Here is a 25937-nt window from a genome sequence, read left to right on the forward strand (position 1 = left end):
TGCGATCACTGCCTCATCATCCTTGTCCTCACCTGACACTATCTGCCGACTCAAAATACTCAACTCTGTGAGCTCTGTCTTCAGCTGGGTAGTCAGATTCTCTGCTTCTTGTTGGGAGCGAGCTATGAGGTCCTTCTCATCCTAGATGCATTGCTCGGTTGCCCGAACTTTTGCCTTAAGGTCTTCCAACTCCCTCTCCAAAGATTGAAGTCTTTGGGAATGTGAAGAAGTGTCAGCTTTAGCATCTAGAGCCGCCTTTTTCTTGTTGAGTAGTCGGCACCTCTCGGCAATATCGGCTTTTAAGGGGGCTTGCGAGCGACGGGCTTCAATCCTTTGCCGAGCCTTTTCTACCTTCACCCGAAAGAAGGGAAGATGTTCGGTTGGCCAGAGTTTGAGTTGAAGGATTTCCGAGAGTTGGGGCTTGATCTCCTCAAGAATTTGCCTCACTTCGTCGAAATCTTGGACCAAAGTATCAATTGGAGCTGAGAGCAGGTCCTTTATGCGGAGAAGTTGGCTAGCGACACCAGTCGGCTATGGTTGATGATTATCTACTTCGCGTATGGCCAAGCCAACGGATGCAGGGTCAAACAAGAGCAGCTCATAGAGGTTCAAGCCCTGAAAGAAGGCAGAAAACAAGTATGGTACTGGGAAAGGACCGATGCATTGCCATCGGCTCCCGGTAAATTGGCTTCTCGATAGTTGTTGACTAAAATGAAAGATTTCATTCATAGGGAAAACCATTACAAAAGGGGAGCCGATTGCTCCTAAAGCTGATCTATCGGCTAAGTACATGGCAGTTAATACCAATCCTACGATCTACCACCAGTAGGTGCCTAAGACCTTGCGGCGCTTGATCAGAGGGGTTGCACCAATGTCGCTATCATCATAACTGCTGTCGTTGTCACTGCTGCCATCATCTCCGCCGCTGTCACCGCTGTAGCCGCTGCCACCTTCGATCTCTTCATCATCATCATCTTCATCGTCCTCCGATGACCCACCACGCAGGAAGCCTCCTACTGCCGAGTCTTCCTTGGTCGATGCGTTATTGACTTCTTTCTCTGAGGTGGAGAAGTCCCCCTCCTAGGACACGTCATTGTCACCATCTTCATCTTCCAGTTTCCCGTTGAAGAGGAACCGGACATCTTCGCCATCCGTCAGGGATTCATCATCCTCTGACCAAGCCTGGAAATCCCACTCCTCTGCATCCCAGTGCAGAGGAGCGAAGGCCTCATAGGTTGTTGTGGGGTCGAACTCTGGGGTCATCTCTCGAGTTGTCTCGGATTCTATGGAGATGACGGAGGAAGCAGAGGATGAGGAAGCCATTGCAGGAGAAAGAGGGGCATACTGGTGCAGTTGCTATCGGCTCGAGGAAGAATATGAATGAATAGGTTGCCAGGTCAAGTTTATAAAGGTAGGAATGGGATACGGATCGGCACCGTAATGATTTTCAAGAAGTTAGATGCAGAGTAGTCACATCCCGGGGAAGTGGAAGTGGCACACGTGTACGGATTTTGGAGGTCGAAGAGGCGAGGCGATGGAAAGGAAAAAAATGGTTTCGGAATTATTATTGCCGAAACCAGGGTGGCATGTGTTATCGCCATAATTTGGCTGGGCCAGAAGGTGGGCTGCGAGCAAGAATGGGCTCAAAGGATAATTGTAATTGTGGCAGAACCGCCTGAATTATTCCGGCTCAAGTGTGCTAGTCATCGCTATACAGCCGATACTAACTCAATGCACTTCAAACGGAACAACCTATTGGTCTGTCGGGTCTCCGCCCGATGCAACCACGGTTCAACAGGATCGAAGTAGGTTTACCTCGCACGAAGGCGAGTTTACAGTTGCGCACTACTCATCCACTTTTAAACCACAGGATATTAAACATTATTACAAAACGTTCAAACTTAAGGTAATCTTATACAAACATTGTTAAAACGACAAGCTAAACAGCGCGACTACACTCATCGTGGAGGTTGACACCACACTCAGCCCGAAGCATGGCGTCATTCAGGAGGGTCACTGCCAGCCGGGGACGGATCCCACTCAGAAGTTGGCCATGCGGAACTATCCTAGGGGTTCTCAAAGATCATACCTGAAAAATTCACTAGCAAGACTGAGTATACTAATACTCAGCAAGGCTTACCCGTTTCATGGTATACTTAGCCATGTAACTAGACTCATGAAGGCTTGAATGGTTCTGGGTTTGATTTCAGCTGAAAAGCAACAAAGAGTATGATCTACTTTCATGTTTTAGCTTCCAGATTTTAGTCTCATTAAGCATTCTAGGTAAGCACCTATTCTAGACCAACAAGGTAGAGATTAACATCCATCCAGATTATTCCATACTCTATGTGGCAGAAGGAATAAGCAGTCTCAATCTCCGCAAGAAACGGACGATTCTGAATCGAATTTCCAGACCTTGCAAGGGTAAACCTAACTCACACGCCCGGAACATCCAAAGATCATTCCAAAGCAACCATTTGCCTTTCATTGTGGAACAGCACCACCATAAGCGACTGTAGGACCGTACGCACATCAATTGTGCAGGACATACGTCTGTAGCGCGACTACATGACCGTACTCTTGTCCGCTGCGCGGAACGTACTCCCGCACGTCGGTGCGTGAGAAAAACTAAATTACGAGTGGTGGGAGGTATATCCACTCCTCAGGCCGATTGGTTACTAGGCTTACCGCTTTACCATATTTCGCGGCATGTGGCTAGTACTTTCAAACGCTTAGCCACCACTACCACACACTGTGACCTTATCAACTTTTATCAACACAGACGAGGTAACCTTCCGAGTCATGATACTGCACATGACCCCGTCCATCATCCTTATAGTGATTGCAGAATCGTAAACATTCAACTCCTATATCGCGCGAGTGACAGGAAATCACCCGACTTCTGCCGGTCCTATTACCAGAGCATCTATTCGATAAGGACTCAGGCACAATACATAGGTTCCTAGTATCAATGCATCTAGGGTTCCATTTCAATTCCTAGACTTAATGCAAGATATAATATATAAGCATAAAATTGTAGTAAATTGAAATACTGGGTTATGCACCGGGGCTTGCCTTCTTGAGCGGGGCTAGGGTCAGTGGTGTCAGAGACTTCCGAACTTTGGTTCGGGGCTTCAGTTATAGTCTCAACGACGTTTACCGGGTCTTCAGAAAACCCTTGATCTTGTTCCAGGACAAGCTCGTAGTCTCCGTCGTCGAGTGTCGTTGACTCTACATGATATGCAATGATTTAAGTGAGATGGTTCTTGAGTTAAGGATTTTACTTCACGATAAAATTGCAATCCAACAAATTAACAAACATAAACTCATGAAACAAGGGGGTTGGATCCAATTCTACTATTTGTGTCCTAATTTGATTGTCATATTAATTGAATTACTTTGAAGTAATTTGACTAGTTCGATTTTTATTTTGAAAACCATAAAGGTTCTGACCCTGGATTTTTATGGGTAAGCTTATTTTTTATTAAGTAAGCTCACTCTAAAATTTTCATAAATTTTTTAAAACAGAAACTACAAATTTGAATTTTAATTCAAACTTCAAGTTTAAAATTCAAACCTTAAGCAAACAGAGCTTTAAATTCTTGAAAATTTAATTTTGAACTAATTATCAATAGATTAATTTATGGTAAAAAGATCTAAGCAGGAAAGCCTTAGGAACATGCTTAAATAAATTTGAAACTATTTCAAACTTGATTTGCATAAATTTAAAAGAACTTAAACTACAGAGCAGTACTGAGCATGAAATTTTTATGCAGGCTTAGTCATGACCTAAACAGGCTACACACCAAAAATCACAAGAAAACAAGCTTGTATACAAAAGTTATGCTCAAGATACCCTTTTGCTAGAGTTTAAAATAAATCAAAAATTATTTAGTTTCAGACCAAACTTTATTAACAAAAGTTGTAGAATTAGAGTTCTAGATCCCAACAAAACTGGTTTGGCAAGTTTTGGAATTTTCTACACATTCTTATGGATTTTACAAGTAGACAGCTTTGCAAACAAGAATTGAAAGAGGAGTTTGCAGAGAGGCCCTCGGGTTTAAGCATAAGGGCCCCTAAAATAGAAATCTAAATTGTAAATGGGTCCCTACCAGCCCACGACGGCGGCCGGCGGGTCTGACCGGTGTGTTCTCGCTGGCAGCCATCACCAAGAAAAGCAGTGGAGCATGGCTGGCGGCGAGGAGTGGCGGCGGCCGTGGTGGCGTGCTCATGTTCCTGGTGAGGGGCCGGTGAACATGGATGGACGGGGCGCACATGAGCACCGTGGAGGTGTGGGGGTGCGATTGCGGTACCTAATTTGGCTGGAGGTGGGGTGGAAGGGGGTCGTTGACGGTGAGGCGGCTCGGGTTCCTCCGGCGGCGGAGGCGGCACGGCTTCCTTCGATTCCGACCAAGGAGAAGAGCAGGTTTGGCTAGGGTGGTTCGAGGGGCAAGTAGGGGCGGTGAGGAGGCCTTGGCGTGCTGGAATTGAGATGGGTAGGACGGGGCGGCGAGAATTTTTCCAGCGGATGGCTCGGCGGCTCGGCTTGACGCTCATGGAGAAGAAGAGAGGAAAGGGAAGTAAGAGAGGCTTCGGTCGGGCTTTATAGTGAGGCACAGTGCGGTAGAGAGGGAGGGAGAAGTGCACGGCCGGCCACAGACCAACAATGCCGGTCGGGCTGCGACGACGATAAGCGGCGGCAGAGAGCGGCTCGGGCAGATGGTAGGGCAGTGTGGCAAGGTGGGGAGAGGCCAGCGCAGTTCGGGGAAGCGGCGGCGCGGACACTGGGGCGGCACGTGGCATGGTTTAGAGCGGCGCGGGGCGGCCGGTGCTCGGCATATGGCCGGCGAAGCGGCGCCGGGGCGTCGGGGCATCGGGCAAAGAGAAATCGGAACAGAGCAGAGCAGAGGGGCTGGAGGTAGATGAAAGGACTGACTTGAAATTTTCCAAAAATACAGGGACTCCACTGTAAAGTCTAGCTAACTTTCAAACCATAGCTCAAATAAAAATGTGCCCAAAAGCAAAAGTGTAGAGTTTAACAAGATCTACAACTTTATTTTAAGGCCCAGTTGCAAAAGAGCTAAGGATTTGAAACTAACATAAAACTTGTCAAAGCTTTAAACTTTAAGTAAATCCCCTTTAAATTTCTACACCACACTTGCATCCTATGTGTAGTTTCACCTCCATTTGGGTTTAACAGTAAGTTCTTGACTTTTTTACACAACAACCTGCATATATTTTGATTTCACCTCCCATTCTCACCCATTTTACACTGAAGGACCTATTTTTTTAAGAATTACTTAAATATCCTTTTTCCTTTTGTATTCAAATTTGAACACACATATACAAAACCAAGTATGCACACTTTATACTAGAATCTAGTGTGTTTTAACCCTAATTACCTGAATGTCACAGCCTTCCCCCCTAAAAAGAACCTCGTCCCGAGATTCCGGAACTGGATGGAATTAGACGATTAGATTTAGGAATTGGCTTGAAGGAAATCTGGGAAATTTCGTCGAAGATAGGATTCTGTTTCCCAAGTTGCTTCTTCTTCAATGTGATGGTCCCATTGAATTTTGAACATCTTGATGGTTTCTCTTCTGGTACTTCTTTCCTTGGTGTCTAGTACTCGAATCCGGATGTTCGACAAAAGTTAGATCAAACTCGATTTTGATGGCTTGGGAATCGATGATCTCAGTAGGAACTTTGACACACTTACTAAGTTGAGATACATGGAAGATGTCATGGATGGCCGCTAACTGAGGAGGAAGTTGAAGACGGTAAGCTACGGGTCCACAGTTTTTGAGGATTTCAAAGGGTACGATGTATCGAGGAGCATGTTTTCCTTTTACGCCGAACCGTTGGATACCTCAAGTAGGAGATACTCGAAGATGTACGAAGTCTCTGACTTGAAACTGTAATGGTCTTCTTCGTAGATCCGCATAGCTTTTCTGTCGAGATTGGGCTGCCTTTAGATTATTCTGAATAGTGTTCACCTGTTCTTCGGCTTCAGTGACAAGATCCGATCCAAAGATATTACGCTCGCCGGTTTGTGACCAACTCAAAGGAGTTCGGCATCGACGACCGTACAATGCTTCGAACGGGGCCATCTTGAGACTTGTTTGATAGCTGTTGTTGTAAGAAAATTCTGCCAATGACAAGCATTTATCCCAATTCTTGTCATATTGAAGTTGCTCCCAGAACCGAGCGATGAATTGTGCTCCATGATCAGAAATGATTATCTTGGGCACTCCATGAGGATGAACGATTTGATCCAGATAGCTCTCGGCATACTTTTTGGCATTATATGTAGAATGCACGAGAAGAAAATGGGCAGTTTTGGTTAATCGATCAACGATTACCCAAATAGGGTCATGTCTTTGGGAGGCGTTAGGTAAGCCAACAATAAAGTCCATACTGATATCCTCCCACTTCCAAGAGGGAATGGGTAAAGGTTGAATAATACCAGCAGTTTTGAGATGACTGGCTTTATCTCTTTGACAGATGTCACACTCCGAGACATACTTTGCAATTTCTCGCTTCATACGAGTCCACCAAAAGTTCTATTTTAAATCCTGGTACATCTTGGTACTGCTAGGGTGCATAGAGAATTTGTACAGATGAGCCTCGTCCAATATCTGCTTACGAAGTTTATGGTTCTTGGGTACAATGATACGCTCGTTAAACCATAGAATCCCTTCGGAATCTACTCGAAAGAATTTGTACTTTCCTTCTTCTTGGGCCAACTTCTGCTTAATGATTCTGACCCTTTATTACGCTGTTGTGCTAGAACAATGTTATCCCAAAGTGTAGCTTCAATTGAGAGATGATTCAGGCTGCCTTGAGGAATGATCTCAAGATTGAGCTTTCTCATCTCCCAACAAAGTGTCTCATTGACAGCCTCTACTGATAAGCAAGAGCAATGTGCCTTGCGACTAAGTGCATCCTCAACAACGTTGGCTTTGCCTGGATGATAGTGTACTTCCAGATCATAGTCTTTGATAAGCTCTAGCCAGCGTCTTTGTTTCATATTTAGGTCTGCTTGCGTGAAAATATACTTGAGGCTCTTATGGTCAGTATAGATATGGCACTTTGTACCCATCAGATGATGTCTCTAGATTTTAAGTGCATGGATAACAGCTGCGAGTTCAAGATCATGAGTAGGATAGTTCTGTTCACGAGTCCTGAGCGCTCGTGATGCATAAGCAATCACTCGGTTGTCTTGCATAAGCACAAAACCAAGTCCGATTCCTGAAGCATCACAATAGATGTCAAAAGGTTTTGAAACATCCGGTTGAGCTAGAACTAGGGTAGTAGTGAGATGTGCTCTGAGGGTATGGAATGCATCTTTGCATTTTAGATCCCAGGAGAATTTAACTCCCTTCTTTAATCGTTCAGTCATAGGCTTGGCTGTTTTTGAGAAGTCAGGAATGAAACGACGATAAGAGCCAGCTAGACCAAGAAAACTACGGATCTAATGGACTGATGGTGGAGGTTTCCAATCCATCATTTCTTGTACTTTACTGGGATCAACGGATATACCATCATTGGAGATGGTATATCCCAGAAATTTCACGGTATCCAGCCAAAACTCAACAAACAACAACAACAACTTAGCCTTTTGTCCCAAGCAAGTTGGGGTAGGCTAGAGATGAAACCCACAGAAAACAAGAATAAGAAACACAAAAAGGGCACAAGCCAAAGGAAGAGCTAGGAGTTAAACAAAAAGTAACAAAAATCACGGTTCAGGTACGTTAATTGCTAATCTCCAAGCGTTCCTATCCATAGCTAATTCCTTAGCGATATTCCACTCCTTAAGGTCTCTCTTAACCGTCTCATCCCAAGTTAGTCTAGGTCTACCTCTACCTCTCTTAACATTATCGCCCCGCTTTAAAACTCCACTACGCACCGTCGCCTCGGGAGGCCTCCGTTGTACATGTCCAAACCATCTCAACCGATGCTGGATCAACTTCTCCTCGATAGGTGCCACCCCGACCCTATCTCGAATCTCTTCGTTCCGGACTCTATCCCTTCTTGTATGCCCGCAGAACCAACGCAGCATATGCATCTCTGCTACACTCAGTTGCTGGACATGTCGCCTTTTTGTAGGCCAACATTCGGCACCGTATAACATCGCCGGGCGAATCGCCGTCCTATAGAACTTACCTTTTAGCCTCAGTGGCACCTTCTTATCACAGAGGACGCCCGAAGCCTGCCGCCACTTCAACCAACTAGCTGAAATTCTATGTCTAACATCTTCATCAATGTCTCCATCTTTCTGAAGCATTGATCCTAGATACCGGAAAATATCCTTCTTGGCCACCACTTGACCTTCGAGGCTAACGTCCCCATCCTCATGCCTAGTCGGGCTAAAGTCGCACATCATATACTCGGTCTTGGTCCTACTCAACCTGAACCCCCTCGACTCTAACGTGTGTCTCCACAGCTCTAACTTCATATTAACCCCTGCCCTACTCTCATCAACTAGCACCACATCATCAGCAAAGAGCATACAACCCTGTATGTCCCTTGTGACCTCGTCCATCACCAAAGCAAATAGATAAGGGCTCAATGCTAACCCCTGATGTAGTCCTATTTTAATTGGAAAGTCACTGGTATCACCATCACATGTTCGAACACAAGTCATCGTATCCTTGTACATATCCTTGATGAGGGTAATATACTTAGTTGGGACGTTGTGTTTTACCAAGGCCCACCACATGACGTCTCTCGGTACTTTGTCATACGCCTTCTCTAGATCAATAAAGACCATGTGTAAGTCCTTCTTCTCCTCTCTATATCTCTCCATCAACTGTCGTACAACTCTCCATCCAGCCAAAACTCACATTTAGAGAATTTGGCGTACAAGTGGTGGTCTCTCAATTTTTGAAGAACAACATGGAGATGTTTCGCATGATCTTCCGGATTCTTGGAGTAGATCAGAATGTCATCAATGAAGACCACAACAAATTTATCGAGTTCTTGCATGAAGACAGAGTTCATGAGATACATGAAATATGCTGGGGCATTGGTAAGACCAAATGACATAACCAGATATTCGTAGAGTCGATATCTGGTGGAAAAGGCTATTTTTGGAATGTACTTGACCTGATCTTGATTTGATGATAGCCCGAACGAAGATCAATCTTAGAGAATACCTAGGCTTCAGCTAACTGATCGAACAGAATGTCAATGCGGGGCAGAGGATACTTGTTTTTGATGGTTACTGCATTGAGAGGATGATAATCTACACATAGCCGCGCTTCGAGCATTGGAAGGGCATGAGCCTTTTTGATCTACTTGGAGCCGATGATCGACTTGTGGCACACCTCGAGCCTTTGCCTTTCCAGGAGGGCGGGCTGTTAGCCACCGCGGCGGAGGAGTCGACTTAACTAGTCGATGCGAGCTTTGTTGAGCTCACCTCTCGCCAGGAACTGATGGCGGAAGAAGGCGAGGACGATGGCGATCTCCCCATCGTCGAGTTCGATGTTGTATCTGAAGATGAGGTCACAGCCAACGTCAGCGACAAAACCGACGCCGATCGTGAGGCACGGAGGGCTAGGAACAGAGCCCGCACAATCCGGCGGAGGAGGGTCAACGAGTGCAGGTGATCTATGCATCGCGAGCTTGACCCTGAATTCGCCGCCGTATGCGAACGGGGCTTCAGGACTCCGTTTGCCAACATCGCCAGGGTTACGGCTATACTCGAGCGCAGTAACGATCCAAATGTGCGTCAAGCACTTCTTTATGCGTAGAGGGCCTGGATCTAGCTGGATTAGCAAAACCCGGTGTCTACCGTCAGGGAGGAGCGCGTGGGCGAGAGCTGGAGCCAAGCTCACAGCCGCACGGCTGGCGGTCATCCTCGACCTCAGCCCAGCCACAACAATGACAACGTTCGCGGGAGCGAGGCACCTGGCGGGAGGCAGCAGCCACCTCCAGGAGGTAACCCGCGATAGGCCAATCATCGGCCTCCTCCAGAAGACATGCGTCAGCACATCAATGAAGGTCGCGATGCGCGGTCCGTGATCGACTCCAGGCGCAAGGTTCGCGAAGAAGTCGAGACCGAAGGTACGGACTGCAGCGACCGCTTCCTAGCTTTCTCCACACGGTTCAGCAGCTACAAGTATCCTGAGGGCTTCAAGCCGATCGGCATCACCAAGTACGATGGCAAACAAGCTCCTCAGCAATGGCTACATTGCTACTCCACGGCCATTGAAGTCGCAGGGGGCTCCAACATCACCAAGGTCATCTACTTCCCGATGGCTTTGGACCCTGCGCCGCTCACGTGGCTGGAGAGCCTCAGCTGCAACTCGATCGACTCCTAGGAGCGGCTCAAGAAGGTCTTCATCAAAAACTTCCAGGGGGCGATCGCTCGCGCAGGTACTCATCACAATCTTGCTCAGTGTAAACAGGAACGTAATGAGCTCCTGCGGTCCTACACATGTCATTTCTTCGACGTTCGCTGTAACACCCTAATGTAATTTTCCCAAATTTTAATGAATTTATTTTGGCTCAAATAAAATTTCCCGGGCTTTCTCTAATTTGTCCTGCATTTAAAAGTAATTTTATAACACAAGAAAATAAAATTTATTATAAGGTCGACATGTTTGTGCATTCATGCTGGAGCCTTGTTTTCCTTGTGTTGGGTTTATAGGGTTTGAATTCGAATTTATTTGAATTCAAATAGAATTGTTTGAATAGTTTAAGTGTGGGAAAAGAAAAGGAAAAGAAGAAGAAAAGAAGTCAGACCAAACCCCATGGGCCGGCCCTCTCCCCAGCAGCCCACTTCCCTCTTCCCCTTTTCCCCCGCATGGGCCACGCCCGGCCCAGCCGCCAGCCCACCACCACTTCTCCAGCGCTCAGCCCAGCCCGCGCTCCTCTCTCTCTCTCTCTGTTTCCTCGGCCCCACCTGGCAGTGTTCCCTCCCCCTCTCCTTTCTTCTCCCCCTCGCACCACCGGCCGCGCCTGAGCCCGAGATCCCCGGCGATCTCTCCACGCTGGGCCCGCACGCCGAGGGTTCTGCCGCCCCACAAGTAGGACCCCCGAACCCCCCTGCGTTCCTATCCCTATCCTTGGCGGCGCTCCCAAACCCTAGGACCCCCCTCTGCGTTGCTCCGCCGCAGCACCTCCTCTGCACCACCGTGGGCACGCCACTCCATCGCGCCCCGGCCCGCGAGAGCTCCCGCATCAGCGTCGCCTCATCACCTAGGAGCTCCAGCGCCTTTCACTTGTGACTCCGGCCTTTTCTTGTGCCTGAATTTCTCCCGAAGGCCGCCATAGGTGAGCACGGCCGCCGCCGCAATTGCTTGCCACCGGCGGACTGCGGGCCCCCTTAACCCTCTGGTCGCCTCCGCAGGAGTCCCCGGAGCCGATCTACGCAAGCCAAGGATCCCGGCCACCCCTGCTGCAGCTTGTCCACGAACACCGACCGTCCTCGCCGCCCGCCGTTGTCGACGATCGCCCTCTACCACACCTCCGGCCAATTCCCGCCTCGGTGAGCACCACACATTCCTCCTGGTCCTGTTGCGCTAGTTCCTGCAGGCCGTAGCCACCCCTACAGCCGGAGCGACGGCCACCGGCGCCCTGTTACCGCTGTCGCCCGTGGACTTGCCACACAGAGCCCCGATGAGCCCTGCAGTAACCCTAGGTGGGTTACTCATGCTGAGCCGCGCCTCCCTGACCTTTTTCCCGCTCGAATTCCAGCCCGAAGGGCCAAGTCTGGCCAGCACCGGCGAGACGCCGCCGCGGGAGGGGAGCTCCGGTGACCCACCCACCGCCCCGAGCGCCCGTTGACCCGAGCTGTGAGTCAGGGCCGTCCGATCGTGATCTAACACTCTTAGTTAGAACATACCGCTTCAGCCAAACCTTTTGCTAAAGAGTCCCTGCCCTTTTGAGAAAACAACCCGCAGTCCATCTCTAGTTCAAAAGTAATTGCAGTGAGGTCCTGTTTTATTCGTCTAGGCCCCTGAGTTCTTCAGAAATAGAACCCGCCGTCCACCCCCAGTGTTTTTGCGGGTTAGACCCCAGATCTAGCCTTTAATTATGTTTAGGCCCTCGGTTTTCGCACAGAATCCCCTGGTTTTCCTGTTTTCTTACAGAAAGGCCCCTGGACCTTGTTTTTGCCCTAGATTTCACGTCTTAGCTCCGTTTTAGGCGGTTTTCACGCTCACGCGATCGTTGTGACGTGTAGAATGGTTCTATCATAGTTTAGTGTACTGTTTTTATGTAATGTTGTACTTTTTCTTATCTTTTGTCTTTGTTTGTATGTATGTGTATGTGCTGGACCATGTTTTGGCGTTGCGATCGTGAGTAGACGCTGAGCCTTTGGACGAGTACCAGGAGCCCCTTTCTGCAAAGCAGTTTGAGCAGCAGCAGGAGAACTTTGAGGAAGGCAAGTATAACATGAACATCCTATCACTTTTAAATACACTTTCATACTGCATTTTAATTCTGTATGCCTATAAGGACTTCCTAGCCACCTTATCCTTTATATATACCTTGGGTTGCATTTTGGTTAGTTGTGCTAGGTGCTGCGCTCTCACACACCTCGGTCCTTTTTAATTAATTTGATTAATGGTTATATGCAACTTAATACTGAGAGTGGCCCTCTGTGCTGTGTGCTTGAGCGGCTCACGTCTCCTTAAAATATGTTTTTGTTAGAAACATGGTTTAGGGGGCCAGCACGGTGCTTAGTGCTTGGTTGGCCACTCTCCATAAGGACTGGTTCATAGAGCGACAACCTGGGACAACCGTGCAACCACAAGACTGGAATGGGACGGTCTTGACTTACTAATTAGGTCATTTTGGTTCGGGAGTAACTTACCTGCGGGGCAAGAGAGGTGGTAAGCTTCAATGGTCCCTTCTCCTCCGGCTTGGTCTGTGCTGTGTGTCTTGTACCCCCGGAGGTAGGCCCCATCGTTGCTGATCCAGAAACCTTAGCGGTTACACCTTACTAATGTGATCCTTTGTAACGGTCTTGTAGTGTGCTTGCTAGTCATCTCACCTAAGGAAGTGTGATGAACAACTAGCGTAGCTCACAACTTGTGGGTAAAGTTGTGCAACCTCTCGAGAGTGTAAAACTGGTATACTAGCCGTGCTCACGGTCATGAGCGGCCCAGATCCTCCGTCTGATTAGTGGGGTTTACCTTTGGTGGTTTGGCTTGGGTTTTCAGTAGTCTCATGATTAATTCTGATTAATTATTATGTAACTTGGGTTATGGTAATTCATCCACTTGTAGTAAATAGCTTTAATAAAATTCTGCTAAGGTTAAAAGCTAATGCAGTGAGTCAGCTAACCTTAGAGCCTCATAACTCGTGTTATACTTGTTGAGTACAAGTTGTGTACTCACACTTGCCTTCTCTACTCTTCTGTTCTCTCTGGGACATCTTCGACTGCTGCTCAGTACCCGGCGACGTGGAGGACTACATCAGCGGACTCGACGATTTCTAGACGTTGTCTCCCAGCCGACGTCCTTGTGGCGCCCTGCTCTTCATGTATTTATTTTACGCTTCCGCATTCCTTGAACTGATTCCTGATTCAGTTGTAATAAAGATATTCATTTATAATTTATACGCTTTGATTTCGAGATACGTGTTGTGATATCTTGATGATTCTGTTGTATATATGCGTGACTTGATCCTGGCACATATATGATTGCTCGATTTATGTTCTTATAAATCGGGTGTGACAGAATTGGTATCAGAGCCGTGTCGACTGTAGGATGAAGCCTAGATAGAACTGGTCGAATTTAGGACTTCTTTTCTTTGCTTTGCTTCCGCAAAACTCCCAAAATCATTTCCGCCCCTATTCCTTATGTCTTAAAACCTTGATCTACTCGCCCTCTCTCTTGTCCTCTCTGAGAATTAGTTTGATCTTTTCCGTAGACGTTGGCCTGAACTCGTCTAACCCCATAAGTTTAGGCTATCCCGATGAAAGTGCGCTAGAACGAGTGTGTTAGTCGAGTAGTGTGATAAACTCAGCTAAGATGTGAATATTGCATGTTTGTGATTGTGCAAAATGTTTGATTTGGATCTTTGGTTGATTGCATAGTCTAGTAGTTAAACTTGTACATGCAAATCGACTTTAACGTTGGGGGTAAAACCGTACATTCTCTTCTCTCTACTATATCTTGTCAGAGTTTTCTTCCCGAAAGTTGTATAATATCTATCTCTTATACATTTCGCTCTGCTGCAAACAGATGGTGAACACCAGGAGCACCGGCACCGGTTCTGGCCAGCAAGGGCAGAACAACCAGGGTACTGACCAGCCGCTGCCGATGCCTCCAACTCTGACTCCGGAGCAGTTCTTCTAGCTCCAGATGCAGATGATGGCCACTCTAAACAACACTGTTCAGACTCTGCAGCAGATCCATGCTCAGCCGCCACCTCCTCCACCCCAGCAGCCCCGCGACAGGCGCGAGGACTTCCTGAGGGGACACCCGCCGACGTTCTCTCATGCGGCTGATCCACTTCAGGCTGACGACTGGCTTCGTTCAGTGGAGCGCCAGTTGGATGTCGCTCAGTGCAACGATAGGGAGCGAGTCCTATACGCAGCAGGGCAGCTGCGAGGCTCAGCTCTTGATTGGTGGGAGTCCTACCCAGCTCGGGACCGTGACGCTTTCACCTGGGTCCAGTTCCGGGAGCGTTTCAGGAACCACCACATCCCTGCTGGAGTGATGAAGATGAAGCACAAGGAGTTCCTTGCGCTTAAGCAGGGAGCTATGACGGTGACCGAGTACCGTGATCATTTCTTCCAGCTCGCTCGCTACGCCCCCGCTGAGGTCGCCAATGACGGCGATAAGCAGGAGCGCTTCAGGGAGGGACTGGATGACCACCTGGAGTACGCGCTTATGAACCACCGTTTCGACAACTTCAACCAGCTGGTCGACGCTGCCCTCAACACCGAGCGCAAACGCCGGGAGATTGAGGACAAGAAGAGGAAGATGGTTCCAGTTGCGTCTAGCAGCAACACCCGGCCTCGGTACCAGTACCTGCAGCAGCAGCACCACCACCACCAGAGGCATGTCCAGTAGTACCAGCAGCGACAGCAGCAGTACCCGTCTCGTCCTCAGCAGCAGCAGTAGGCGGGGCAGGGGCAGGGCCAGAGGCTTCCAGCGCCTCCGACACGCTCTGCTCCACCCGCTCCACCAGCTCCGCGGCAGGGAGTGCCTACTCCTTCTGCCGGGCAGCAGGCTCCAGCACTCCAACGAGTGTGCTTCCACTTTGGCGAGCCGGGACACTACGCCAACGTCTGTCCTCGGAAGGCGCAGTCTGGACAGCAGGGGCGCCCAGCTCAGCCCAAGGCGCCATCCCAGGGCAAGGTGAACCACGTGATGGCCGAGTCAGCGGCCGAGGCTCCCAACGTGGTTATTGGTACATTTATGGTCAATACTCACCCTGCTACGGTGCTTTTCGATACGGGTGCTACGCATTCTTTCATTACTCGGTCTTTTGTTGAGCATCATGGCATTCATACTAGCACATTGAAGAGGGGCATGTTAGTATCTTCACCGGGAGGGCAGTTGAGGTCTCATATCTTCTGTCCTAGAGTCAGTGTTGTCATAAGGGGGTAGATTTCAGCGCCAATCTCATAGTGCTAGACACCAAGGGTATCGATGTGATCTTGGGAATGGAGACCCTTGTTAGATGGGGTGTCAGGATTGACTGTGCTCAGAGGACTGTTCACTTGTCAGCACCGGATGGACAGGAGGTCACAGTCAGTGCTTCGGAGCCTTCTGGAATTCTTTGTCAGATGGAGGCTAGACCCACGGATGGTATTCGCGTGGTGTCTGAATTCCCGGATGTCTTTTCGGATGATTTGCCAGGTATGCCGCCTGATCGCGACATTGAGTTTTCTATTGATCTCTTACCTGGCACAGCTCCTATTGCTAAGCGGCCCTATCATATGGCACCCATCGAGCATGAGGAAGTTAAGAAGACTATCGACGAGTTGCTAGCCAAGGGCTATATCCGTCGTAGTTTCTCTCCTTGGGCTTTTCCTGTATTGCTTGTAGAGAAGAAGGATGGCGCGAAGAGAATGTGCGTCGATTATCGGGATCTGAATGCAGTCACCATCAAGAACAAGCATCCATTGCCTCGCATCGAGGATCTTTTTGATCAGCTTCAGGGTGCTTGTGTATTCTCGAAGATTGATCTGCGTTCGGGGTATCACCAGCTGAAGATTCATCCTAAGGATATTCCGAAGACGGCCTTCACCTGCAAGTATGGGCTATACGAGTATACGGTCATGTCCATTGGCTTGACCAATGCTCCGGCTTTCTTCATGCATCTGATGAACAAGGTTTTCATGGATTATCTGGACACCTTTGTGGTGATATTCATTGATGATATCCTGGTATATTCCAAGTCAGAGGCAGAGCATAAGAAACATCTGAGGCTTGTGTTGCAAAGGCTCAGAGAGCACAAGCTGTATGCCAAGCTCAGCAAGTGCGAATTCTGGATTGACGAGGTCCCATTCCTCGGTCATGTCATCTCCAAGGGAGGTATTGCTGTGGACCCCGGGAACGTGAAGGATGTGCTTGACTGGGTGGTACCATAGACGGTGAAGGAAGTCCGCTCTTTTCTGGGCTTAGCCGGATATTATCGGAGGTTCATTGAGAATTTCTCCAAGATTGCGAAGCCTTTGACTTCTTTGCTGGAGAAGGGTGTGGACTTCTCCTGGACGGATGAGCGTCAGAAGGCCTTCGAGGAGCTGAAGAAGAGGTTAACTACGGCGCCAGTCCTTACTCTGCCAGACCATAGCAAGAGGTTCACAGTATATTGTGATGCTTCGAGAGATGGTCTTGGTTGCATCCTGATGCAGGACGGCAGGGTTATCGCTTATGCCTCGCGGCAGTTGCGCCGGCACGAGCTGAATTATCCCACTCATGATCTAGAGTTAGCCGTAGTTGTGCATGCTCTGAAGATATGGAGGCATTACTTGTTTGGGCAGAGGTGTGATATTTACACTGATCACAAGAACCTCAAGTACATTTTCACTCAGAATGAGCTGAACATGCGGCAGAGAAGATGGCTAGAGTTGGTCAAGGATTATGACCTGGAGATTCACTATCATCCGGGCAAGGCCAATGTTGTAGCAGATGCTCTGAGCAGGAAGAGCTATGTTAACATGACCGTGGCTTTTCAGATGCCTCAGGAGTTATGTGAGGAGTTTGAATAGTTGAGTCTGGGTTTCTTGCATCACACCTCGGGTACATCATTCGAGGCAGAACCCACTCTAGAGGCAGAGATCAGGCAGCATCAGAAAGAAGATAAGAAGCTGCAGGAGATCCGTGAACTGCTCAAGATTGGCAAGGCACTTCATTTCAGAGAGGATGATCAGGGTACCTTGTGGTACAAGAGTCGGATATGTGTGCCAGATGTAGCGGATCTCAGGAAGCTGATCTTGAGTGAGGCTCATGATACGGCATATTCCATTCATCCGGGCAGCACGAAGATGTATTATGATCTCAAGGAACGATTCTGGTGGTACGGGATGAAGCGTTCCGTTGCAGAGTACGTGGCTATCTGTGACACTTGTCAGCGTGTCAAGACAGAGCATCAGAGGCCAGCAGGTCTATTGCAGCCATTGAAGATTCCAGAGTGGAAATGGGAGGAGATCACCATGGACTTCATTGTGGGATTGCCTCCTACTCAGAAAGGGTACAACTCCATATGGGTAGTAGTGGATCGGTTGACAAAGATTGCCCACTTCATTCCGGTAAACACTACTTACTCCGGCGCTAGACTCGCAGAGTTGTACATCTCCAGGATCGTCTGTCTGCATGGAGTTCCGAAGAAGATCATATCTGACCGAGGATCTCAGTTCACTTCACGGTTCTGGGAGCAGTTGCATGATTCGTTGGTTACAAAGCTGCGTTTCAGCACTGCTTATCATCCTCAGACAGATGGGCAGACAGAGAGAACCAACCAAGTGTTGGAGGATATGCTTCGAGCCTGCGCTATTCAGTATGGTACCAGCTGGGATAAATGCCTGCCGTATGCAGAGTTTTCATACAACAACAGCTATCAGGCCAGTCTGAAGAAATCTCCTATCGAGGCCCTGTATGGTCGGAAGTGCAGGACTCCGCTATATTGGTGTGGCAGAACCGTCTGAATTATTCCGGTTCAAGTGCATTAATCATCATTTACAAAGACTAGATGATCTCAAATGCACTTCAAACGGAACAACCCATGGGTCTGTCGGGTCAACGCCCGATGCAACCACGGTTACGCAGGATCGGAGTAGGTTATACTCATACAAGGTGAACTCCAGGTACATAACAGCGCAAGCCTTTATCACATAGTAAGCAGTGTTATTACAAACCAGTTTTTCTCCAGCCCTGTCTGGAGCAAAATAAACAAAGGGTTATTAAAAGTAACGGGTAAACACCCATTGACCAAAGTCATAGCGAAAAGATAACGTGACTAACAACGTCGCCATCAGCAGCACCATGCGTAGCCCAGTCGATGGTGTCACTCCGAGGGGTCAATGCTGGCCGGGGACGGATCCCATTCCACGGACCAACCAGGTGGAACAGCAAAGGGGCAGGACGCACTATCAACCTGGTTCTCAACCGGTATACGTGAAAGCAGTTTTAGCAAGACTGAGTATACTAATACTCAGCAAGACTTACACGGGTTTGGGTATACTTTAGCCCTTAACTAGACTCATGAAGGTATGGTAAGGTTCTGGGTTTATTTTTCAGCTGAAAAGCAACAAAGAGTATAATCTATTTCAAGTTTTAGCTTTCAGATTCTAGCTTGATTAACCATTCTAGGTAAGCACCTATACTAAACAAGCAAGATAGAGATTATCAATCAACAAGATTCTTCCATCATCATTTACACTTTTTACTCTATGTGGTAAAAGGGATAAGCAATCTCAATTCTCGTGAGAGGCGGACGATCCGGACCGAATTTCAACCTTGCAAGGTAAACCTAACACACACGCTTGGAACATCCAACGATGATTCCGAAGCAACCATTTGCCTTTCATTCCGGGTCGTGGATCAGGGCCACCACAAGCGACTGCAGGACCATACGCACACCCATTGTGTGCAGGACGTACGGCTGTAGCGCGACTACAAACCCGTACTCCTGGTTGCCCTTGCAACACGTATTCCCACATGTCGAATCGAGTAACAAGAAAAACCAAAATACGAGTGGTGGGAGGTATGTCCACTTGCCGGGCCGATCAGTTACTAGGCTTACCGCTTACCATATTTCACGGCATGTGGCTAGTACTTTCAAACGCTTAGCCACCACTACCACACATTTCGACCTTAAAGTTTTTATCAAAACAGACAGGGTAAACTTCCAGGTCATGATACAACACATGACCCTGTCCATCATCCTTATAGTGGTTGCAGAATTGTAAACAAGCAACTCCTATATCGCGCGAGTGACAGGAAATCACTCGACTTTTACCGGTCCTATTTAGCAGAGCACCTAAGCGATAAGGACTCGGTACAATCCATTGGTTTCCTAAGATATCATGCAACTAGGGTTTCATCTCAACTCCTAGACGTAATGCAAAATATATAATATATTAATGAATTTGTAATAACTTTAAATATTGGGATGTGCACCGGGGCTTGCCTTCGGAAGTGAAGTTAGGGTCAGGCGAGTTAAAAACTTCCGAACGTCGGTGTCAGGGATAGATCCCCTGGGTACCGCAAGGAAGCTACCCGAGAGCTAAAAGAAGTCTGGTTCCTACTAGGATTCCGCTGTAATCCTAGTAGGACTCATATGCTGTAATCCAATTAGGACTCCTAATCCTACTAGGAATCCTGCCCCCTGGGATATATAAAGGAGGGCAAGGTACCTAGATAGGTAGAGCAACTAGAAGAGCAATTAGAGCCACCAAGAGGGAGAGATCCAACAGAGAGCCGCCTACAGGCAGCTCAACACCCAAGCGCAGGGCGCAATATTCAATACCACCAAACAGGACGTAGGGTATTACGCTACTCTAGCGGCCCGAACCTGTCTAAATCTGTGTCTTGTGTCCTTGCGTTCACCTTCAAGTTCCAGATCCGGCGATCCCTCACCAAATAAACACCTACCTTAGGGTATCCCTAGGTAGGCCGACGGTAAAAACACCGACAGCTGGCGCCCACCGTGGGGCCGATCGTCGCGATCATTGGGCGAATTTGAAGGACCTCTTCATCAACATTAATCCACTCAAAGCGGCGGATTGCTACTTCATGCATATGCATCGGCGGATTGATTCATCGAGTTTGAGTTCGGATCCTTCAGCAAACGGCTACATCGACCTCGACTACTCGGCTCGACTTCACCTCGCGTTGCAGCGTTGATGCACCACGGCCGCCGACCTCGATGACCCGGTTCAACTTCGGCTTGTGCCGCAATGTCCGCATGCAGCAGCGACGAGTTCGACTACTTCAACCTTGCGAGAAGGCTCGGCGGCCCGCCGACGACTACTTCGACTACTCGTCTCGACTAGAAACTAGTCGAGGGCGAGCCTCACAGCAACGACTACATCAACTACTCGTTTCGACTTGAAAACTAGTCAGAATCGACTTTGACTAGTCGAGCTTCATCAACAAACCGTCGCAGCTCCATCCACGAGCTCCACGGCTTCGTCGACATTCGTCCACGAATCAAGCTAAGTAACTTATACCTTTTCCGACTTGTTCTTCACAAGATCGGCTACCTTTTGGGGTATGCCTCTCGACGGGTATGAAACCCTCGGGGGCTACACCATGATCGGCTACCTGTCTGTGTACTACTCTCGATGGGCAATGAAACCCTTCAGAGCTACACTTCGTCGACTGCTTATCCGTGTACTACTCTCGATGGGCAATGAAACCCTCCAGAGCTACACTTTGTCGACTACTTTTGCGCACGGCGCATCCTCTTTGTCGCATGACGACTACTTTCTGCTCGTTGTCTCCTCTTAATGGTCGCTAATCTGCTCGAGTAGCAAATGCCTTAATCCGTGAAGCCTCGGGTCCCCAGTCATGACCTAAGCGACCCGTCCTGTATGAGCGAAGGCAGGAGACCTAAGCGACTCGTACATGATATGAGCGAAGGCAAGAGACCTAAGCGACTCGTACATGATATGAGCAAAGGCCATAAGACCTAAGCGACTCGTACATGCTATGGGCGAAGTCTAAACTGGGACCGGGTGAACGTAAAGGGTGGACTACTCGGGAGATTTAAATGGCCTAAGAAAACAAGAGCTCGACACAGCAAATTTTACACCGAATAAATTTTGGTGTCTTCACATTATTACTGAGTACTACTCGGCATCTTCGCATTATGCTACATAATGTATGCATTGTCTTTTTTTCAGGTCAAGCTTCGGCAACAACCCTCCAGGTAGTACAGCGTGCCATCACAGTTCCGCCAGTTCCCAGGCTCGGGGGCTAGGCGCTGCACACTACTCGACATGGCTCCTTCGGCTTTCCTGGCTCGTAAGCTCGGGGGCTGAACGCCGCAAAACTACTCGAAGACGACTCATATGAAGACTGAGAGTGCAGAAGAAACCCTAAGTCACCGCGCGGTTAAATAAACCAGCGGGAGGCGAAGCGTTTCATTGTGCAGAAGGCGAAGAGTAACACCAATGCCATGATTCTTGGATCCTTTTTCCAAAGTTTAGATTTGGATTCAAGGCTCGGGGGCTGCGGGATACGTAGCATCGACTACTTATTTTTCGAAAGTATTCGAAGAGTAAGTAAAGAAGACTCAAGACTAATTTGACCCTCAGCCTGATTCTTCGATTCAACCTAAGGCTCGGGGGCTACTCCATATGGAGTGCGATTATTTATCGCACCCCATACAAAAGAAGGAATTCGGGGCATGAGCACCTCATAGCTTCGATGCAGCTAAAAGAGTACTCGAAGAGGAATTTCAAGACGGAGTTTTGAAAGAAGTCGAAGTCTGCTTCAGAGGTACTCGAAGAGCCTGCAGTACTCAGCTACGAAGAGCTCGGGGGCTTGTCAGGGATAGATCCCCTGGGTACCGCAAGGAAGCTACCCGAGAGCTAAAAGAAGTCTGGTTCCTACTAGGATTCCGCTGTAATCCTATTAGGACTCATATGCTGTAATCCAATTAGGACTCCTAATCCTACTAGAAATCCTGCCCCCTGGGATATATAAAGGAGGGCAGGGTACCTAGATAGGTAGAGCAACTAGAAGAGCAATTAGAGCCACCAAGAGGGAGAGATCCAACAGAGAGCCGCCTACAGGCAGCTCAACACCCAAGCGCAGGGCGCAATATTCAATACCACCAAACAGGACATAGGGTATTACGCTACTCTAGCGGCCCGAACCTGTCTAAATCTGTGTCTTGTGTCCTTGCGTTCACCTTCAAGTTCCAGATCCGGCGATCCCTCACCAAATAAACACCTACCTTAGGGTATCCCTAGGTAGGCCGACGGTAAAAACACCGACAGTCGGTTCGGGGCTTCAGTCACTTCTTCAGTAACTTGGACGGAGTCTTCAGATAGCCCGGGTTCGGGTTCCAAGATCAACTCATAGTCTCCGTCTTCAAGCGTCGACGAGTCTACATGATATGCAAGGATTGATTTTTTAGTAACAAACATGTTAAGTCTTTCCTTCACGATAAAGTTGTAATTTAACAGATCAATACACACTCAACATCAACAATACAATGACAAAATCATCAAACACTAATATCACAAAGCTAAAGCAAATTATTCCTAATCATAGGCTCAAACACATTTAGTACTAATTATACTTAAATCTTAGTTGTTTGAACTTATTTTGACCAATTTTGAAAATTACTCAATTTACAAAATTGTACTGATCTTGGATAGTTCACACAAAATTAAACACTGCTTGAACTAACTAGTAACCAAGAATTGCAGGAAACAAACTTAAATCATATAAGTTATACACAAAAGATCCCCTTTTGAAAACATTTAAATAACTGCAAAACTAACTGATTTCAAACTACACTTTAGTAACCAAAGTTGTAGATATAAATTTTATGAACACAACAGAACTGGTTTTGCCATTTTTGGATTTTTCTACACTTTCCTATGAATTTTCAAAACTGGCTGGAAGGGAAAAATGAAAAAGGCACTGATTCTTCACAAAGAGACCCCTGGAAAGTTTTGAAACTAAGCAATCAGGTCCCTGGCCAGTTTTCCTCTCGGGGACAGATCAACGGCGAGCGATTCCGGCGAGATAGCTCGTCGGCGGTGAGGGGAAAGGGAGGGGAAATGCTCAGGGGCTTACGGCGGTCACGTGGGTGGCCGGAGTTGGGCGGGGGAGGGGCTGTAGCGGCGGAACGGCGGTGACAGAGGCGGCAGCGGAGCTTGGAAGCTCGGTGGCGGTGTTCCGGTGGCCGGAGGGCCAGAAAGTAGTCGAGAAGTGCCTGGAGAGCTTCGTGAGGATGATGTGGTGCCGATCGTGTACTTGACCGGGGTGGGGAAGCACTGGAGAAGCGGAACGACGACGAAGCCGAACTGTGGCGGCGGAGAAACGACGGCGTGCACGTGGACAGGATGTTCCGGTGGAGGGATTGGAAAAAGGCCGGTGCTGTGAGCTTCAGGAGGGTGATGTGGCGCTGGTGGAGCAAGAAATCGGGAAGGGGAGGCTCGGGATCGAGCTGTCGACGGCGAGGCCGAACGGCGGCGGAGGAAGAACTCCGACGTGCTCGCGGGCAGACGTCTCCGGTGGAGGAACAAGCAATTGGCCGGTGCGATGAGTGTTAGGGAGTAGCTGTGGTGCTGATGGGGGTCTGGATCGAGGGTGGGATGCTCTGGAGGAGGCTACCGATGGCGAGGCCGAACGGCGGCGAAGCTTGGACGGCGGCGATGCGAGGAAGAAGACGACCGGGGGTGATGTGAGCTCGGGAAAAAGGCGAAAGGGGTTGCTCACGAGGTGCTGAAAAGCTTTATATGCTCGGAGAAGCACTGGGGCGCGGCAAGGAGGAGCTGGACGCCGGCGACGTCGTGGCGGCCGGGGAGAGCAAGGGAGCGGCGTGGCGGCTCGGGAAATGGCCACGAGGGCCTGACAAGCGGCGGGGGGTGATGCGCTGGAGGTGGAGGCGGCAATGACGAGCGGCGCGGGGGCAGGTGGCGGCCGGGGCAGCTCGCCGGAGGTAAGCGGCGGTGGCAGCAGCTCTCGGGCAGAGCAGAGCAGAGCAGAGCAGCTGGAGGTGGACGACGAGGACCTGGTTGCAAATACTGAAAAACCCAGGGACTCCACTGTAAAGCTTGAGTAACTTTCAAACTAGAGCTCAAATGAAAATGCTCCAAAAACCAAAAGTATAGAGAATAAAAATTTCTACAGCTTTTCTTTAGGGTTTGACTTCATGAGAGTTGAAGATTCAAAGTTATTTTAGAAACCATACAACTAGTCAAATTTCTTTTAAAACCTTTTTAAATTTTACATTTCAAACAACTCCCTGATTTGTTTTCACTTTTTACAGTGGTTTAAAGGTAAAACATTATTGCAAATCAGCCCTTCCTATATTTCAAAATTATCCACCCTCACACACATTTTGCACATTAAGCCTTATATTTTTCTAAAATTACAGAAAACACCCTAAAATCTTGTCCTTAAACAACACACAAGAGTACATCCTACACGCAATGCACTAAGTCTGGCTCCCATATACCTGAGGTGTCACAATTGGGATCAGATTGGCGAGAGGCAGGTGTTTGGTCTAGATATTGTCGAGGAGGCAGAACAGCTGGTACAGCAGGTGCGAGAGAACCTGAGGGTCGCTCAGACTCGTCAGAAGAGTTACGCGGATGTTCGTCGTCAAGATCTGACCTTTGCAGTGGGTGATCATGTGTACCTGAAGGTCTCGCCGATGAGAGGAATCCGCAGGTTTAATGTGAGAGGGAAGCTAGCCCCTCGATAAATTGGTCCGTTCAAGGTGTTGGAACGGAAAGGTGAGGTAGCATACCGCTTGGAGTTACCTCCAAATCTCTCAGGAGTGCATGACGTGTTCCACGTGTCTCAGCTGAAGAAGTGCTTGAGGGTGCCAGAAGAGCAAGCACCGATAGAAGGGTTAGATGTGCAGGAGGATCTGATCTACACCGAGCATCCGGTGAAGATTTTGGAGACATCCGAGAGAGTTACCAGGAACAAGAAAATCAAGATGTGCCGTGTTCAGTGGAGTCACCACACGGAGGACGAGGCTACTTGGGAGCGCGAAGATGAGCTGAGGAAGATGTATCCCGATCTTTTTGCTAGCTAGCCTATCAGAATCTCAGGACGAGATTCCTGTAAGGGGGGTAGGTTTGTAACACCCTAATGTAATTTTCCCAAATTTTAATGAATTTATTTTGGCTCAAATAAAATTTCCCGGGCTTTCTCTAATTTGTCCTGCATTTAAAAGTAATTTTATAACACAAGAAAATAAAATTTAGTATAAGGTCGACATGTTTGTGCATTCATGTTGGAGCCTTGTTTTCCTTGTGTTGGGTTTATAGGGTTTGAATTCGAATTTATTTGAATTCAAATAGAATTATTTGAATAGTTTAAGTGTGGGAAAAGAAAAGGAAAAGAAGAAGAAAAGAAGTCAGACCAAACCCCTTGGGCCGGCCCTCTCCCCAGCAGCCCACTTCCCTCTTCCCCTTTTCCCCCGCGTGGGCCACGCTCGGCCCAGCCGCCAGCCCACCTCCACCTCTCCAGCGCTCAGCCCAGCCCGCGCTCCTTTCTCTCTCTCTGTTTCCTCGGCCCCACCTGGCAGCGTTCCCTCCCCCTCTCCTTTCTTCTCCCCCTCGCACCACCGACCGCGCCTGAGCCCGAGATCCCCGGCGATCTCTCCACGCTGGGCCCGCACGCCGAGGGTTCTGCCGCCCCATAAGTAGGACCCCCGAACCCCCCTGCGTTCCTATCCCTATCCTTGGCGGCGCCCCCAAACCCTAGGACCCCCTCCGCATTGCTCCGCCGCAGCACCTCCTCTGCACCACCGTGGGCACGGCGCTCCAT

The 25937-nt window shown here is 48.6% G+C and overlaps 1 protein-coding gene across 1 annotated transcript; it reads right to left on the minus strand.

Moving 5' to 3' along the window:
• Window positions 1-816: 816 nt before the first annotated feature.
• On the minus strand, window positions 817-25937 carry LOC112873067 (alanine and glycine-rich protein-like). The gene is made up of 2 exons (XM_025936096.1): window positions 25740-25937; window positions 817-1080 (listed from the first exon to the last, which is right to left on the minus strand). Exons 1-2 carry the CDS (start codon window positions 25935-25937, stop codon window positions 817-819), a joined length of 462 nt encoding a protein of 153 aa, XP_025791881.1.

The sequence above is a fragment of the Panicum hallii genome, chromosome 9 (assembly GCF_002211085.1).
Source record: "Panicum hallii strain FIL2 chromosome 9, PHallii_v3.1, whole genome shotgun sequence".
In the NCBI taxonomy this organism is placed as follows: domain Eukaryota; kingdom Viridiplantae; phylum Streptophyta; class Magnoliopsida; order Poales; family Poaceae; genus Panicum; species Panicum hallii.

What these genes read in the sequence shown, in the direction of transcription:
- LOC112873067 (XM_025936096.1), bottom strand. Translation starts at nt 25,937, where the DNA reads ATGGAGCGCCGTGCCCACGGTGGTGCAGAGGAGGTGCTGCGGCGGAGC. An exon ending in GGATCTCGGGCTCAGGCGCG is followed by an intron (nt 1,081 to 25,739) that starts GTCGGTGGTGCG and finishes GACGTGTCCTAG; the next exon opens with GAGGGGGACTTCTCCACCTC.